This window comes from Syzygium oleosum, unplaced genomic scaffold (genome assembly GCF_021117445.2).
Source record: "Syzygium oleosum isolate NSW1041296 unplaced genomic scaffold, Sole_v2.1 Sole_v2.01, whole genome shotgun sequence".
In the NCBI taxonomy this organism is placed as follows: Eukaryota; Viridiplantae; Streptophyta; class Magnoliopsida; order Myrtales; family Myrtaceae; genus Syzygium; species Syzygium oleosum.
Window position 1 is genome coordinate 17619331 of NW_026607485.1, and position 19707 is coordinate 17639037.

General features: G+C 40.8%; 1 protein-coding gene across 1 annotated transcript; it reads left to right on the plus strand.

The window, feature by feature from the left end:
• The first annotated feature begins 226 nt into the window (after window positions 1-226).
• Window positions 227-2151, plus strand: LOC115681088 (crocetin glucosyltransferase 3-like). The gene has a single exon (XM_030604932.2). The coding sequence runs from the start codon at window positions 377-379 to the stop codon at window positions 1916-1918; it is 1542 nt and encodes a 513-aa protein (XP_030460792.2). The 5' UTR covers window positions 227-376; the 3' UTR covers window positions 1919-2151.
• Window positions 2152-19707: the final 17556 nt, after the last annotated feature.

Consider the following 19707-nt stretch of genomic DNA (forward strand, 5'->3'; position numbering starts at 1 on the left):
GCGCCTGATCACAAAGAGATGTGACGGGGAAGAATGGCCGCTATACAGACCGTTTCGTGCACCCTCGTCCAGGCGAACCATAGCCTTCTATATCGCAGACATCAGCAATAACAAATGATAATCTTCTATAAGAAACAAATTTCATAAAGATTATAAGTTTCTAGACATGGGATAGTTTCGATAATAATATGTCAAACGCAGTGTGCATCGAAAAGGAGAAAATAAGGAAACAATGTTATAGGTTCGGGTTCAAATGGTTGACATTGACAACCAGTGAAGCGTGCTGTCTACAAAAGATTTCACGTAAAGTCAAATTCTTTCCGACCATATAACAAGAGGATTGAGTTGAGGTTTTCTTGGAATCCACAGAGACTCGATGGATTCTCATTCTCAATCTCAGTCTCATGGCCACATAGTGATGTTACCTTTCATGGCACATGGCCATCTCATCCCCTTCCTCGCCCTCGCCCGTCGCATCCGCCGCCAAACCCCCTTCGTCATCACTCTTGCCACCACTCCTCTGAACCCCAAGTACCTCTGCTCCACCATGTCCCCCTCTGACGCGGACTCCGGAATCCGTCTCTACGAGCTCCCGTTCTGCAGCTCCGATCACGGCTTGCCCCCCAACACCGAGAACACCGAGAACTTGTCACCCAATCAGATCGTGGCTCTTTTCCACTCAGGTGCATCCCTCGCTGCTCCCGTAGAGTGCCTCATCTCCGACATAACCACCGAAGAGGGCCGGCCACCTGTTTGCGTGATCTCGGATGTGTTCTTCGGGTGGTCTGTGGACGCTGCCAGGAGGCACGGGACGAAGAGCATCGCCTTCACCACAACCGGCGCATATGGCACTCTGGCCTATATCTCCCTCTGGCTTCACCTCCCGCACCGCTGGACTGATGCTAAGGAGTTCTCCGTGCCTGGATTTCCCGAATGGTGCCGGTTCCACTGCTCTCAGCTCCACCGGTACATTCGAGAGGCAGACACTACCGATGAGTGGTCCAAGTTCTTTCAGGTTCAGCTCAAGCTCTCTTTGGCCTCCGATGGGTGGTTTTGCAATTCAGTTGAGGAAATTGAGCCACTTGGGTTCGATCTCCTGAAAAAGTTCTTGAAGGTCCCTGTTTGGGCCATTGGTCCACTGGTCCCTTCACACATGCTACAAAAATCATCACCAAACTCTCCCAACTCTAGATCAAAATCCTTCCAAAAGTATACGGGAAAAGCTCTTGGAGTGTCCCTAGAGAAATTCGGAGACTTCCTCAATTCACATAGTCCAAACTCTGTTTTGTACATTTCCTTTGGTTCACAAAACACTATAAGTGCTAGCCAGATGATGCAGTTGGCCATTGGGTTGGAATCAAGTGGCAAGCCTTTCGTTTGGGTCATTAGGCCACCGCTTGGTTTCAATATCAAAGGTGAGTTCCGATCCGAGTGGTTGCCGCCAGGGTTCGAGGACCGAGTGACTGGAAGTAGGCAGGGCTTGCTAGTGCGGAATTGGGCACCACAATTATATATCCTCTCGCACAGATCGACAGGAGCATTCCTAAGCCACTGCGGGTGGAACTCAATTGTGGAGAGCCTGAGCCAGGGGGTGCCCATCGTGGGGTGGCCGATGGCAGCCGAGCAGGCGTACAATGCCAAGATGATTGTCGAGGAGATGGGGGTGTGCGTGGAGCTTACGCGCGGGATCGAGAGCCAGATTGATGCCAAGAAAGTGCAGCGGGTGATAGAATTGGTGTTGAAAGAGGAGGGAAAAGGAGGGGAGATGAAGAAGAGGGCGAATGCAGTGATGGGAAAAATGAGGGAAGCTGTGAAAGAAGGCAGTGATGATGACAAGGGGTCTAGTGTCAAGGCCATTGATGAATTTGTGAGGACAGTTCTTTGTGACTCCACAAATTATACAGTTTCATTCCGCTAAGTCAATCATCACCATCACTCGAAATTTGATTCGCTCGGCACATGTTAATCGAGTCGGATAGTTCCGCTGGTCATGGTGTTGTCCTCAAGTGATAGAACCGAAGAATTAGGATTCTGCTCGTTTTTCTTGAATACATTACGTTTTATTCACGTACAATCTAAACCTCTGTGCTTAATAGTATTGTCTTGAAAGATTCTGCCTGTAATAAACAAGAAAGCATTTTGTGTGTCCAATACTTACATCATGTGTCTGACCATATCTACAAAGTTTTGAGGTGCGACAATTTCAAATGTCGTCGTTATTTGTGATGTCGCTAGCAAGGATCATCCAGATGGAAGTCAATAGGTAATTTTAACAATTCTTGACGAATTTATAGCATAATTGAAAATGTCAAGGATTGACTCTGAACTTATAGTGCAAAGGTTTGTTGGAATTTTGGGTACAAATCCCTTGTAAAGTGAATAAGATGTGTGGATGGAAGAGTCCCACATTGAATAGAAGAGAGATGGGAGATGGGTTTAAATAGTTGAGCCTCTTAAATGGGTTTGGGCCCCAAGGGGTACCCCACTTTTGTGGAAGAGAGAGGACCTACGCCAATTCCCCTCCCCCGCGCACCCACCAGCCGGCTCGGATCGGGACGGGGTTTGCCCATCGGTTTTGTTTTCCTAACCGAACAGACATGTTTGATTTCGAATTTTTATTTTATTTTATTCGAACAAATATGTTTGATGTCTGTTCTGTTTTTGGACGAATGGACATGGTTCGGTTCTTGGAAGTTATTTTCTCTTTGAACGAACACTGTTCGTTCGTGACTCTTCATTAATAAACTGACCGACTAGTTCATGACTGAATGAGACAATTCGGTTCGTTCGTGACTCTTCATTTTTTTAAACCGTGACTATATATTGCAGTCGGTTTTTTTCGAAAAAAATGTTCTTCGCATTTTTTTGACATTTCTGAAACACATTCATTCTCTGCGATTGTCTATGCAAAATTGTGTTTGAAGGAGTCCTCTGGATACGTACCACTTCAGAGGAACGAGATCCAGTCTATCCTGGGAGATGATTGTCCAATATCCTCGGGTACTGATTGAGGGGCCAAATTCGTCTTAAGGACACAACGTTACTTCGTTGGGCTCGGATCAACATCCTGTTTATTTATTTGTACTGCTTTCAGGTTAGTTTTCTTGACGTTTGATTTCAATTTCTGGTATACGAACTTAGCCTACAACAATCTTAAGACGAATTTTCCTTCGGTTCTGTTCGTATAATGATTTGCATGGTCTATGTATTCTTATGCGTTGTTCTGTCAAATATCTACATTGGCGTTCCTTTAAGTCGAACCTTTGTTGTTCGTATGCTTCTGAGTTAATACAAGTATTCTGTATAGTTCGTATGTTCCTTGTCATAGTCGTATAGGAATACCATTCTGTTCATACATTCGGTTCATACATTCTGTTCCTATTACAATTTTTCAATTCTGTTCGTGGACATATTTTTCGTTTCTGTTCATATTAAAATTTTCAATTCTGTTCTTGATCAAACGATTCTGTTCATAGTCATATATTTCCGATTCTAGTCATGAATATGTTCTGTTTTTTTATTTCAGAAATGGCTTTGACTTCGACTCCGGTTAACCTTATTCCGAATCATGGAGAAAAGCCAGAAAAGTTCAATGGTACGGATTTCAAGAGATGGCAACAAAAGATGTTGTTCTATCTCACGACCTTGAACTTGGCTAGATTCCTCAATAAGGATGGTCCTAAATTGGATGTTGGAGAGACAAATAAAGAAAATGTTGCTGCTGTGGATGCATGGAAGTGTCCTGACTTCCTGTGTCGCAACTATGTCCTCAACGGTCTGGACAATACTCTCTATAACGTCTATAGTCCGCTAAAAACGGCTAAGGAGTTATGGGATAGTCTGGACAAGAAATACAAAACCGAAGATGCCGGATTGAAGAAATTCATTGCCGATAAATTTCTGGACTTCAAGATGGTTGATTCAAAGACCGTCTTAAGTCAGGTTCAAGAGCTTCAAGTGATTATGCATGATATTCATGCTGAAGGAATGACTCTAACTGAGACATTTCAAGTGTATTCATTGAAAAACTGCCACCATCCTGGAGAGATTTCAAAAATTATCTCAAACACAAGAGAAAGGAGTTGTCACTTGAAGACTTGATTGTTCGGTTGAGGATTGAGGAAGACAATAGGCTCTTTGAGAAGAAAGTTGGGAAGAACCTAGAGGTTTCAAAGGCCAATGTTGTTGAAGAAGGACCGAAACCCAACAAGAAGAGGAAAATGCCTAGCAAGTTTGCAAAGGGATTCACCCAAGGCCTGAAGAAGTTCGTTGGCAAGTGCTTCAACTGTGGCAAGTCTGGACATCGAGCCAAAGACTGCAGAGCCAAGAAAAGACAGAAAACTCAGGCTAATGTGATGGAAGAGATTTCCAATGGTATTGATGATATCAATCTGACTGCTATGATATCCGAGTGTAATATGGTGGGAAACCACAAGGAGTGGTGGATTGATACTGGGGCAACTCGTCATATCTGTGCAAACAGATCGATGTTCTCGTCCTACACAACTGTGGGGGGTGATGAAAAACTTTATATGGATAATTCATCAACCTCTAAGGTCGAAGGTGTTGGAAAGATTGCTCTGAAGATGACATCTGGAAAGATTGTGACACTAAATAATGTTCTGTATGTGCCAGATGTTCGCAAGAATTTAGTGTCTGGATCTCTCCTTAGCAAGAATGTCTTCAAGTTGATTTTTGTATCTGATAAGTTTGTACTCTCCAAAAATGAGATGTATGTAGGAAAGGGTTATCTGAGTAATGGTTTGTTCAAGCTGAATGTAATGACTGTTGTAACCAAGGATGATTTGAATAAAGTTGCTTCTTCTTATGTGCTTGAGTCTTCTAATATTTGGCATGCTAGACTAGGACACGTTAACTATAAGTCGATAAAGAAATTAATGAATATGGGACTGTTGCCGAAATTTTTCTGTCCAAGTGAGAAATGCCAAGTGTGTGTTGAATCTAAATTTTCTAAGCCTCATTCCCATTCTGTAGATAATAGAGTCTCAGAACCTTTAGATTTAATACACACAGATATATGCGATATGAAATCAATACCGTCAAGAGGTGGTAATAAGTATTTTATCACATTTATAGATGATTGCTCGAGGTATTGTTATGTTTATTTGCTTAGTAGCAAAGATGAGGCTGTGAATGCTTTTAGAACTTATAAGTCCGAAGTTGAAACTCAGTTGAATAAGAAAATTAAAATAATAAGGAGTGACAGAGGAGGTGAATATGAATTTCCTTTTGAGGAAATTTGTACCGAGTTTGGTATCGTTCACCAAATGACTGCTCCTTATACACCACAATCAAATGATATGGCGGAAAGAAAAAAATCGATCCCTAAAGGAAACAATGAATGCATTGTTAAACAGTTCTGGTTTACCGCAGAATTTGTGGGGGGAAGCTGTCTTAACAGCGAATTTTATTTTAAATAGAGTATCCCACAAAAAGACACAACAAACTCCCTATGAGAAATGGAAAGGCAGAATGCCTAACTTGAATTATCTCAAAGTGTGGGGGTGTTTGGCTAAGGTTGCGGTTCCTAAGCCTAAAAAGGTTAAGATAGGACCAAAGACTGTTGACTGTGCTTTTATCGGATATGCTCATAATAGCAATGCATATCGTTTTCTTGTTCACAAGTCAGAGATCCCATGTATACATGTTAATACGATCATTGAATCAAGGGACGCTTCGTTCTTTGAAAATATAATTCCGTATAACATAGTATATGAGCCAATTGATAATAATAAGAGGCCTCGAGATACTATATCTAGAAGTGATCCAATGGAGGATGAACCTAGACGTAGTAAAAGACAAATGACTTCCACGTCTTTTGGACCTGATTTCTTAACGTATCTGTTAGAGAATGAGCCTCAGACATTCAAAGAAGTTGCAACATCGCCAAAAGCCCCGTTCTGGAAAGAAGCTATCAATAGTGAAGTTGAATCCATTTTGTCAAACCATACATGTGAATTGGTTGACCTTCCTCCTGGTAATAAACCACTACAAAGTAAGTGGATTTTCAAGAGGAAAATGAAAGCGGATGGTGCTATTGATAAATATAAGACTAGGCTTGTAGTAAAAGGATACAAGCAATGAGAAGGCCTGGATTATTTTGATACTTACTCACCTGTTACTAGAATTACATCTATAAGGATGCTAATTGCCATAGCAGCGGTGTATAGGCTTGAAATCCATAAAATGGATGTTAAAACGGCTTTCTTAAACGGGGATTTGGAAGAAGAAATATATTTGGAACAACCTGAAGGGTTCATTGTTCCAGGACAAGAGAAGAAAGTATGTTGGCTTATCAAGTCACTCTATGGATTAAAACAAGCACCAAAACAATGGCATGCTAAATTCGACCAAGTCATGTTGTCGAATGGTTTTAAGATTAATGAGTGTGATAAATGTGTATATGTTAAGAACACTCATAATGGTTTTGCCATTTTGTGCTTATATGTAGACGACATGCTCATAATAGGCAGTAATGGTGAGATTGTTAAGAAAATCAAATGCTTGCTTGTAAGTAAATTTGATATGAAAGATATGGGGGTCGCAGATGTCATTTTAGGAATTAAAATCCGTAAATCATATGAAGGACTATCTCTATCTCAATCCCATTACATTGAGAAGATTCTTGAAAAAAGCAAGAATTTAGGCATATCACCAGTAAGTACCCCGATAGATGTTAATTTACATCTTTCAAAGAATACTGGTAAAAGTAAGGCTTAAAATGAGTATGCTAGTATACTAGGCAGTTTAATGTATGTCATGAACTGTACTAGGCCGGACATAGCTTGTGCGGTTAGCAAGCTAAGTCGATTTACAGTTAGTCCAAATGAAAATCACTGGAAAGCTATGAAACGTCTATTGGGCTACTTAAAGCATACTCAAGATTATGCTTTGCATTACACAGAATATCCAGCGGTACTTGAAGGATACTGTGATGCAAATTGGATAACCGGCACTAAAGACACAAAATCGACAAGTGGATATGTATTCATACTTGGTGGGGCGGCAGTGTCTTGGAAATCATCCAAACAAACTTGTATTGCTAGATCCACTATGGAATCAGAATTTATTGCTTTGGATAAAGCCGGTGAAGAAGTAGAGTGGCTTCGAAATTTCTTGGAAGATATTCCTAATTGGCCTAAACCAGTGCCCGCTGTTTGTATACATTGTGACAGTCAAGCGGCAATAGGAAGGGCAAGGAATGTCATGTATAACGGTAAGTCTCGACACATACGTCGAAGACATGACACAGTAAGATAACTTCTTTCTAGTGGAATTATCACCATTGACTATGTGAAGTCAAAAGATAATGTTGCGGATCCATTGACAAAAGGCCTAACTAGAGAGATAGTTGCGAAAACATCAAGGGGAATGGGTTTAAGGCCTATAAACAAGTCATCATAGCGGAAACTCTACCTAGTTGACTGGAGATCCCAAGATCTAGGTTCAAAGGGACAACTAAGTTATGAAGACAATGTAGAGTACTGTCAAATTTTTGACTCATTCCGGATGAAGACAGTACTAATATGTGAAGGTTAAGCAAAGGCTTTTAATGATTCTGAATTGAGTATGTGATATACTATATGTTCAGAAATCACCTATGTGAGTGTGAAGTGAGGGCCGCTTCTGTGAGAATTGAAAAGGCCGAATTCTCTAAAACACTCATGAGACCAGGCGGTGTTCATGGCCAAAACGAACACAACAATGAGAACCAATTTTGTTCGAGAAACAGTTGTGTGATTTCTATTATCTAGGCTTACACCAAAGGTCGACGGTTCAAAGACATCAAGTCTACTGATTGACCGAGTAAGTCCAATAGGTTTCACTAAGGAAAGTTCAAAGTCTCAGACTACTTATCCTAATGCAATGTTTTCTCATGGAATAATCGCACATTGCATCTCATGCATATATGAAGAGTCAGGAAAAAACCGAATCTCTTATTCATGTGGGGGATTGTTGGAATTTTGGGTACAAATCCCTTATGAAGTGAATAAGAGGTGTGGATGGAGGAGTCCCACATTGAATAGAAGAGAGATGGGAGATGGGTTTAAATAGTTGAGCCTCTCAAATGGGTTTGGGCCCCAAGGGGTACCCCACTTTTGTGGAAGAGAGAGGACCTATGCCAATTACGCCAATTCCCCCCCGCGCGCGCCGCCGCCGTCGTCCGTCCGGCCGGCTCGGGACGGGATGGGGTCTGCCCATCGGTTTTGTTTTCCCGACCGAACATACATGTTTGTTTTCGAATTTTTATTTTATTTTATCCGAACAAATATGTTTGATGTCTGTTCTGTTTTTGGATGAATGGACATGGTTCGGTTCTTGGAAGTTATTTTCTCTTTGAACGAACATTGTTCGTTCGTGACTCTTCATTAATAAACCGACCGACTAGTTCATGACTGAATGAGACAATTCGGTTCGTTCGTGACTCTTCATTCTTTTAAACCGTGACTATATATTGCAGTCGGTTTTTTTCGAAAAAAATGTTCTTCGCATTTTTTTGACATTTTTGAAACACATTCATTCTCTGCGATTGTCTATGCAAAATTGCGTTCGAAGGAGTCCTCTGGATACGTACCACTTTAGAGGAACGAGATCCGTTCTATCCTGAGAGACGATTGTCCAATATCCTCGGGTACTGATTGAGGGGCCAAATTCGTCTTAAGGACACAACGTTACTTCGTTGGGCTCGGATCAACATCCTGTTTATTTATTTGTACTGCTTTCAGGTTAGTTTTCTTGACGTTTGATTTCAATTTCTGGTATACGAACTTAGCCTACAACAAGGTCATATTCTAAACAAACTTTAGAAGCAGTGTAGCAAGTGTGCAACATAATATAATATGCAGAAGGAGTTTTAGGGATAAGAGAATTTACAGACAAGACTTATAGTAGTTCGGCTTAGATGAAACATACGTCCACTCTCCCTCAGTGACAACTTATTGGCCGAATTCCACTAGATGATCAGCAAGAGATTACAATAATGAGTGAAAACACTCACTATATGATAGGTCTCACCATCTCACTCAATCAAGCTTTCAGTATTTCTCTTAAGATCACAAAATGTAGCCTACAAAAGACAAGTATATAGGATTGAAGTTCGCTCAGACTTTAGAATTCTAGATTCTGAACTTTGTCTCTTACTTGCTCCTCGGCACCTTGGTCTCTTTTTGTACTCCTCCACTTTCAATGGACAGTCTCCAGAGGATCGATCATCTTCCAATCTACTCATTGGACATATTTGTATCAAGAAGACTGAGTAGCCATTGAGTGACAAAATCTAAATCTCCATAGATTCTGGTTATCCATACAACTAAAGTCTTAGTTTCCATAGTAGAATTTCTCTCTTCACAAGGTAACTTTTGTCAAGATTGATTTGCCAATCAATTAAGATGTTTTGCATCATAATGTTGGTTTGTAGATTGAGTCAATCAAATCTTTGAAAATGTGAAATCCAAACAAGATTATTAACCGTTATATACGTTCTGAACTTGTGTCACAATAGGAACATAAGTAGTTCTCTGAGTCTGAAGTTTTTTATCTCTAGTATAAAGTCTAAACCTCTTTCATTTGGAGTATATTCCACAATCTGAACTCGAATAAGATTTAAGATTGACATATGCTTCTCTTCCAAGAATAATATCCTGAATCAAAATACTTTGAAACATTTATCAGATTTACAAGACATATATGAATAGTTTTGTTAATTTCAAATTCTACTAGGATGTTTTCTCAACAGTTTGGAGATGTCAAAAGTAGCGTTTGTGAACATGAAACCTCAATCGAAAACCTTCGTCTTGTCATTCACAATTTCGCCACCAACGAAAACCCCAAGCTTTAATCACTAGGGCTTGCTCCATTGGCCACCCTTTCCACATGAGAGGGAATGGAGAGGTAGGGAGTTCAAATTCCCACCTTCTCAGGGAGATTTGGGGTGGAGACGTTTAGTTTCAGGTGTGGGGTTCGACTCCCACGCTTTGCAAAAAGGTAAGGCAAAAGTTTGAAAGTGAGTTGAGAGTTAGAGTAAAATAAGACAAAAAAAAATTGCTAAGCTTTTAATGCTCAACTACCACTCATTTTCTCAAACTTAATTCGGAACGAACATAGCAAGTCCAATGTAATTATAGTCCCTAAAATTATGTTTACTTTGGTCCAAAATTCTATTTGCATCAAAATATGGTTATGTAATTTCTGTAGGTGACCCAGTTGACTTACCTCAGGATTGTATCCGTCCAAAGCTAATCCAATTATATCTCGGAAAATGTCAAATGCAAGAATCGGGTCACATTATATATCAAATAAAATTTTCCCAAAACTAACAATCGCTAAACATTAATTTCGTCATCCGTGCCCTTTAAGAAAGATAACTTAAGGGCACTGAAGAAGATCTGTACTCTTTATAATCCAGAATTTGGAAACTCCAAATATATGTTCTACCATTTTAGCGAATGTGATCAAGTTCTGTACTTTTTTTGTGATGAAGATGCCGACTTTGGATAGACAAATTCCAAACTCATAATGCACTTTGCTAATATCATACACCAGGGGAAAATGCAAGGCAGATTCACGTCATTCGCGCACTTGTGTCTTAAAACTTTTACTTTGTTCATTTGAGTCCTAAAATTTGCACCAAAAAGGAGCCTGGAGAATTCCGTCAATTCAGTTGGCTTTCTTGGGATGGAAAGTATATGTGACATTTTTAGACTTTTTAATGTTATGTGGCATTAACACAGCCCCACATCAAAACAAAATTGCCAAATTTTAAAAGCAAAACCAGAAGTTGGAAAGATTAATACTTCAAATCGGGGAAAATTATCCAAAAAATCTTAAATCTATTACACTTTTGTCAATTCAGTCCTACACCTTTTAATTGTGTGAATTGAGCTTTAAACATTTTCACGTTTTGCCAATTCAGTCTATCTGATCAATTTTGATTGGAAATTGCTGAAGTGGACACTAGCCGTCCTACGTGGTACTGTCGGCGCTGATGTAGATAATTTTTCACAACATTTTTTGAATTTTTTATTTTCTTTTTCCTTTTACTTTCTTTTTTGTTCTTTTTTTTTTCCTTCTTCCTTTAGTTGGTTGCTAGGACTCAGCAAGGGCCGACAACTGGCCAAAGGTGAGGGTTGGTGAGGTTGAGCCTTGCCGTAGGGCAAGCTTCGCTAGAGGCCGGAAATTACTGAAGTGAACACTGACCGTCCTATAAGGCATGGCCAGTAAACGTGGATATTTTTTTAATAATTTTTTGAATTTTTATGATTTTTTTTCATTTTTTCCTTCTCTTTACTTTTTTCTAGTTTTGGGAGTGAGGATCGGCGACCGACCCTTGCAAGTACTTGGCAAGGGCTACGACGCCCTCGCCCAAGGTCGGCAAGGGTTGCCAAGCCCTCACCTGGCCCAGATCTAGCGAGGAGGCGAGGGTGTCGCAACCCTCGTTGGATCTGGGCGAGAGCTTGCATGCCCTCGCTTTGGCCGGTGAGGGCTGCCAACTCCTCTTTGGCCACTTAGAGGGACACGAGCCCTCGCCTAGTGGCCACTCTGGGTGAGGGCCGCAATGCCCTCACCGGCCCTCACTCAAAAAACCAGAAAAAGTAAAGAAAAGTTACGAAAAAAGAAAAAAAATTCAAAATACTATAAAAAAAAGAACGTCCACACCAGCAATTTCCAAACAAAATAGTCGGATGGAATCAACTGGCAAAATATGAAAATGCTTAGAATTCAATCGCTTCAATTAAAAGGTTTAGAACTAAATTGGCAAAAGTACAATAGATTTAAAACCTTTTTGATAATTTTCTCCACATTCGAGTGTTTGGTAAAAAGAATATTTCAAGAGGCGAGTTCAAGTTTAACCACTGAAAACGGAAAGAACAAACAGAAGAGCACCATCATTGCTGACCCCAAAACAAAAGTAGAATAGACACAAGGGCAACGCAATCGCGTATCTTGCCACACGACTCACCCACAAAAAACAAGTTCGACGCAATCTTGCGTGGTTTTGTAGACCGAAAAAGTGCAAAGAGTGACAGAATGTTTGGCCGTAGTTGTAGGGTTCAAGTGGATGACAAGCATTGGACTTTTGCAGCCTGTAATACTTTCCCGAAAAGTACAAAACCAAGCACAACAACAAAATACAGAACAACAACCGCGCCCAGGGCAGTCTTAAGTATTCTCCAATCATGAACCGCTCAACCAAAACTCTTAGCACTTTTTGAGCATATAGCAACACATATTGAGTTGAGGTTTTCTTGGAAACCACAAGACTAAATGGATGATTCTCAAGCCCGATCTCGATCTCATGGCGGGGTCGAGAGCTGGATCGACCCCGAGGAAGCACTACAAAAAAACACGAAATTTGCGACGAACGTTTTTCCGTCGCAAATTTGCGACGGATTACATTTTCCGTTGCAAATTTGCGACGGTTTATTTCCGTCGCAAATTTGCTACAGAAAATAAAATCCGTCGCAAATTCCGTCGCAAATTTGCGACGGAAAAACGTTCGTCGCAAATTTCCGACGGAAAATAAAACCGTCGCAAAATCCGTCGCAAATTTGCGACGGCATTGTAAGTCCGTCGCAAATTTGCGACGAAAACTACGTCTGTCGCAAATTTGTAGTTTATCAGCTCGTGATATTCCAACCCTATCTCTCTCTCTCGCTCTCTCTCGTTTTTCTCCCTCTTTCGTTTGTCTGAAACAGCAAAATCCGCGCACGCACATATTAATCTCGGTGAAGCTTTTGTACCGGTAAGTGTCATAGCTAGCTTCGTGACTATTCGTCGTTGTATTGTAATTTCCGTTTTTTTAATATATGTTTATGTTTATTTTTTTTTGGTATCTGCATCACCGGTTTAACGACTGGCGACCGGCGACACCTCGCCGGCCTTTGGATGAGGCCAAACGGCCACGCCGTTTTGCGACGGAAATAGTTTCCGACGCAAATTTGCGACGAATAAATGAAAATTCTGTTGCAAATTTGCGACGGATACTATGTGCCGTCGCAAATTTGCGACGGATACCTGATTTCGTCGCAAATTTGTGACGAATAAATGAAAATTCCGTCGCAAAATTTGTGACGGATTTGAGTATCCGTCGCAAATTTGCGACGGAAGACTATTTCCATGGCAAATTTGCGACGGAACGTAGTAACCGTCGCAAATTTGCGACGGCACGTAGTATCCGTCGCAAATTTGTGACGGAAACCTGATTCCGTCGCAAATTTGCGACGAATAAATGAAAATTCCGTCACAAAATTTGAGACGGAGTTTAGTATCCGTCGCAAATTTGCGACGCAAAACTAATTCTGTCGCAAATTTGCGACGGATACATTCCGTTTCCATCGCACTTTAAAAATTATTAAAAAATGATTCTTAAGTGATTATTCTTTTTTGGGTATGTGCCTAATTGAAGGTCTCGCAATCCAAGTGGACGTTGCAATTCTCATCAAATTGATCACTTTCTCCTACAAATATTTCAGTCAAATATTTGGGTAAGTCTTCTTTACATTGTAGTTTTTTTCTATTTTTGCAATTTCATATTAATTGTTGCGTGAATAACAAAAATTATAATTTCCAAAATTTTATGATTTTAATTAAGAACAATAGATATTTTAAATATTTTACCAGAATTTTTTATTTTAATACAGATACAATGCAAAGAGAAAGGGCTTGGATGTATAATAAGAACTTACCGGACGTCAAGGATTGATGATGAGTTTCAGATCTTGGGTTGGAACTATTTTTAGACTTTGCTAGTAGTAAATATGAGTTTATGGATGGAAATAAGTTAAGGTGTCCGTGTAAAAAGTGCGGTAATGGTAAATTTCTTGTGTGTGATCAAGTTAGAGAACACCTTATTAGATTTGGGTTTACTCCGAACTATTATAATTGGACTTCCCATGGTGAACCATTTATATCTGATGAAGGATATGGAAGAAGTGACCAATTTTCAGTTAGGGAAGAATGTGGCTATTATGAGCAATTGAACCCATACGAGAGGATGGTGATTGATGCAGCTAGTTATAATTTTGTCACAGAATCAAATCATGCAAGTACTAGTTTTACTCCTACACGTGAACAAGTGGGTACTAGTCATGCTTCACAATTGGAAGATATAGGAGTAACGGGTTTTGAGGAGAATATGTATAATGAAACTTTTCAATCTAATCAGTTCTGGGATGTCTTGAAAGCGCAGATGAACCTCTATGGACAAGGTTGTGAGGACCACACTAAGTTATCGGTGATGCCCGACTATTAAATATCAAGGCAGAGCATAATGTGTCTGCGGATTGCTTCAACTCTTTTGTTGAAGTAATGCGGGAATCATTGCCTCGTAATAACAACATGTCAAGTGATTTTTATGATATGAAAAAGCTAGTGGATAACTTAGGTCTTCCGGTTGTAAGGATTGATGTATGTAGTAGGGGTTGTATGATATATTGGAGAGATGATGAAAATGTAGAATCTTGCAAATTGTGTAGCCAACCTAGGTACAAGATTAACAGGAAGCCGGGTCGTAATCAGAAGCATAAACCATGCAAGCAAATGTTTTATCTGCCCTTAATCCCCAGATTGCAAAGGCTTTTGGCATGCAAATCATGAAACAGAAGAGGGTCTAATGTGTCATCCTTCAGATGCAGAGGCATGGCAACATTTTGATAGAACATACCCTGAGTTTGCAATGGAGCCTCGAAACATTAGGTTAGGTCTCTGTGCCGATGGATTTGCTCCATTTGGGAGAACAGGAAAAAGTTATTCATGCTGGCCAGTTATCTTAACGCCGTACAATCTTCCACCTGGTATGTGCATGAAGACACCTTATATGTTTTTGACATTGATCGTGACAGGGCCGCAAAATCCGAAAAAGTTGATAGATGTTTATATGCAACTATTGATTGAGGAGTTACAACAGCTATGGGTTGAAGGTGTCCCTACGTATGACGTTTCTACCGATCAAACATTTGTTATGAAGGCTGTTCTTCTTTGGACGATAAATGACTTTCCAGCTTACGGAATGTTATCTCGATAGAGTACAGCTGGAATCTTAGGATGTCCGATATGTTTGGAGAGGACAAAGTCATTTAGATTAAAACATGGAAAGAAGGCTAGCTATTTTGACTGTCACAGACAATTTTTACCGCCAAGTCATCCTTTCAGAAGGAATAAGAAAGAGTTCAGCAAGAATAGGATTGAAAGAACGCGTCCACCATTGAGGTTGACTGGCGATCAAATTTGGGAGCGTGTGCAGGACTTTCCAACTGTTGTTGAAAACCCGCACGGCACGACTTTTGAGTATGGAAGTACACATAAGTGGACAAAACGCAGTATATTTTAGGATCTACCATATTGGAAGGCCCATCTTATTCATCATAATCTTTGACGTCATGCACATAGAAAAGAATGTTTTCGACAATGTCATAAATACTGTGATGGATGTCGCCGGAAAAACAAAAGACAACTTGAACGCAAGAAAAGATATGAGAGATATTTGTGATCGGCCAATACTAGCTGTGGATGCAAGCAGCAGGGGATCAAAACCGAAAGCAGTTTATACATTGGATAAGGAGCAGAGGCGAGTTGTTTGTCAATGGTTGAAATCTGTGCGGTTTCCTGATGGATATGCTTCGAACCTCGGGAGATGTGTTGATTTGAAGGAATGCAAGTTGACAGGTTTGAAGAGTCATGATTGTCACATCCTGATGGAAAGACTAATTTCAATAGCTTTGAAGGAAGTTTTACCGAACTTTGTATGGGGCGCCATTACAGAATTAAGCAATTTCCTCCATGATATTTGCTCAACAGTGTTAAAAGCATCGCACATGGAAAAACTAGAGAGAGATATTCCAATTATTCTTTGCAACTTAGAAATGATATTTCCTCCAGCGTTTTTTGATTCGATGGAGCATCTCTTAGTTCACTTGCCTTATGAGGCCAAAATTGCAGGTCCCGTCCAATTTCGATGGATGTATCCATTCGAGAGGTAATGTTTTCTTTAAAATACAGTTCAAATGAGTTTATCATATAATATGTCCCGATAAGCTTCTTTCTATTTCAACTAGATTCTTATATCATTTGAAGAAAAAAGTGAAGAATAAGGCACATGTTGAAGCTTCAATTTGTAATGCATATATTATGGAAGAAGTGACGATATTTGCATCATACTATTTTGAGCCGCACGTTCAATGCAAGAGGCGGAGAGCAGGCAGAAATGATGAGGGCCCCATTGATCCCAATTGCACAGCATTCTCTATTTTCAATTATCTGGGTCGACCAAGCGGCGCATGTCAGTTTCGTTACTTATCAGGCGAAAAACTTCATGCAGCCCATACTTATATTTTACTGAACTGTCCAGAAGTCGAGCCATACTTCAAGTAAGTGTAAATTTGTAAATATATGTTTTGCGTGTCAAATATTTGCTAATAATGATATGGTTTTTAATATTAGGATTTTCCAAACTTCAATGTTTGGACTACAACCAAATGAGTTTGACCGTTTGTGCGATGAACAATTTGCAGCATGGTTCAAGACATATGTAAGTTGCCTATGGATTAAAACCAAGTTATTAAAATTATATACATCATTTAGTTAAATATATATTATTAACTTTGCATGTGTAACCTTAGGTTCACAGTAATTATGATGAAATTGGAGGGCAAGGATTGCTACATTATCTATCATGGGGTCTACAGTTAAGAGTTCGAAGTTGGCTAGCATATTTCATAAATAGATATAATTTTCATACTCAAGAATATGGAATGGGAAAATCCACAATGAATAGTGGTGTGTCTGTTCGGTCATCCAATGGTGACAGTTCGAAAGATGATTTTTATGGCTTGTTGGATGAAATCATAGAAATAGAGTACCCTGGACCATTAATGATGCGGGTTGTGTTATTTAAGTGCACGTGGTTCGACCCCGTCAAAGGAATGAAGGTGCATACGAAGTTCAATTTGGTTGAAATAAATCACAAGAAAATGTATATGAAGTATGAACCATTTGTCTTGGCACAACAAGCAATTCAAGTATGTTATGCATCATATCCTAGTTTGAAACGTGACAAAGCTGATTGGTGGGCTGTATGTAAAATCAAAGCACGGAGGAAAATCGAGGAACACTGGAAGGATAGAGCCTACCAACAGGAGGAAGTGTCTAACACGGTTGAAATTGAGGAATATAACATACCAACTTTACGAGATCCGTGTGGAGCAATGATAGATGTGGATCCAACTGAAATTTGCGAGTTAAATGTACAAGAATGTTCAGAATCTGATTTTCAGACAGATGACGAAGACGAGGACGAGGACGAGGACGAGGACGAAGACGAAGACGAAGATTAAAATTTTTGTCACAAAACACTACAGATGTGTAATTATTAATGCTACAAGTGCTATTTTGGTTGTTATCATTATTGTTCTTGTTATTATTGTTATTGTGTTTTTTATTATTGTTATTGTCGATTATTCTTTTTATTTTAATTGATCGTCCGAAATTTTGTCCCTAAATGCCGACAAGTCTAATATTATTAACGTGCCCTAACATTTCCGATATTCTAATTTCTATTGCAACATTTGAGATGGCTAAATTTTGGATTAAAAAAAAGATGTAGCAAATTTAGGACCCAAATAAATGAGATGCTAAATTTTTGACCGAAAAAAAAAATTCACAAATTTAAAACGTTCATGTAGTATGTGCATATTTGCGCCGGACTCAAGCTGTCCATCGCAAATTTTGCGAGAGAATTTGTACCGTTCGAAATTGTATATGGATAATTTAATCCGTCGCAAATTTGCAACGGAATTTTTTTTACGTCCCAAATTTGCAACGGAAAGTTGATTTTGCGATAAGATTTTTACCGATTGAAATTTTCGGCGTAAAAAAAATCCATTGTAAATTTGCAACGGACTAAGATTTCCGTCGTACAATTTGCGACGGACTAATCTGTCTGTCGCAAATTTGCGACGGACTCAGCCGTCCGTCGTAAAGTTACCGTTGAAATTTTGCCGTTCAAATTTGCGACAGACAACTTCGTCCGTTGCAAATTTTAGGAGGGAAATTTTGCCGTTCAAATTTGCGACGGAAAAATTAATCCGTTGCAAATTTGCGACGGAAAAATTAATCCATCACAAATTTACGACGGATGTTTAATTCCGTCGCAAATTTGCGACGGATTTTTGTTTTCGTCTGTAATTTTTGTCGGTGGAAAATTTACGACGAACGTGAGCGTCCGTCGCGAATTTGCGACGGACTTACTCGGTCCGTCGCAAATTTGGAACAGAATGTGCAGGTCCGTCGTCACCGTTCCGTCGCAAATTTGCATCGTTATTAGCCCTCCCCCTTCCCTGACGTCGCCCCCCGCCCGATCTGCACATTCCCCCCTGCCCGTCGCCATCGCAGCCGTCGCCGTCGCCGCCCAGCCGTCGCCGCTCGTCGCCGGTCGGCCGCGAGCCCCCGCCCATCGCCGGTCGCCCCCGGCCGCCTCTGCCCCTCCCCCCGCCCGTCGCCCGCCTCCCCGCCGGTCGTGCCTCGCCCCGCCTCGCCGACCGCCCCGTCTCGTCTCACCTCGCCCCGCCTCGTCGCCCGCCCCGCCTCGCCACCACCCCCTGGCCCGTGCACTGCCGCCCCGCCGGTCGCCCCTTAGCTCCGCCTTGTCGCTTGCCCCCGCCGGTCGCGTCAAGAGGTACCCGGCCGCCGTCGCCGCTCAGCCTCGCCGCCATCGCCGCGCGCTAGGAGCCGGCCGGCCGCCGCACGCCGTCGTCACTGTCGCACCGCTGGCTGCCGGCGCCTGCCGTGCCACCGCCGACCAGCCACGCCACCCGCCTCCCGATCGCCGGCCGAGGTCTGTGGCCGGTCGGCCCACCGCCGTCGCCGCCACCCGACGCCGTCGCCGCCCACGCCGTTGCCGCCGCCGACACCGTCGCCGCCCCTGACGCCGTCGCCGCCGAGCTCCGCCGTCGTTCTCCCGGTCGTGGCCGAGCACCTGGCCGACTAGTCACCATTTGAGCTCACGCTTGCGCTGGGACCGCCACTGTTCTATCGGCCGATTTTTATTGTCCTTGAACCAAGTAAGCAACTCTCCAAACCCTAGTTAGTATAATTAGGTAATTAGTCGGACTTGTTTAAGGATTATTTAAGATCACTTTTCGTTGGCTAAGTTATGGGTCGATTTCAGGATTGCATGTGGCTTTAATCGATGGTCGACTGGTTAATTTGTCTATTATGTGGATGATTAAGCGTTAAATGACGATAAGTTGATTGATTAAGCGTTTTCACAGAAAATGCTTGAAAATTGAACAATTCTATAAAAAAATCAAGGAAAATTACGGAAAATTAAAACAATGGTATATGTTGGCAACAAATATGAAATTTGACCGTAAAAGTTTTTTAAACTTTTTAAAAAACAAAAATTTCATAATATCACAAAATGGCAAAAATTAATAGTGACCACCCATTTTCAATGAAATTTAGATTTTTTAACGTTCCGAGGAAAAAAATATTAAAAAATTAAAATTTCCATAACCTTATAAAATGGCTTAACATAAATGTGGTCACCCGTTGTGAGGGAAATTTTTATTTTTTTCGGGTGAAATTTTTTTTTTAAAAATATAAAATTTCACTACTGCACAGAATTGCCTAGAAAATATGTGGCCATCAACTTGTAGTGAAATGTAAATTTCTTTAGATGGCAAAAAAAAA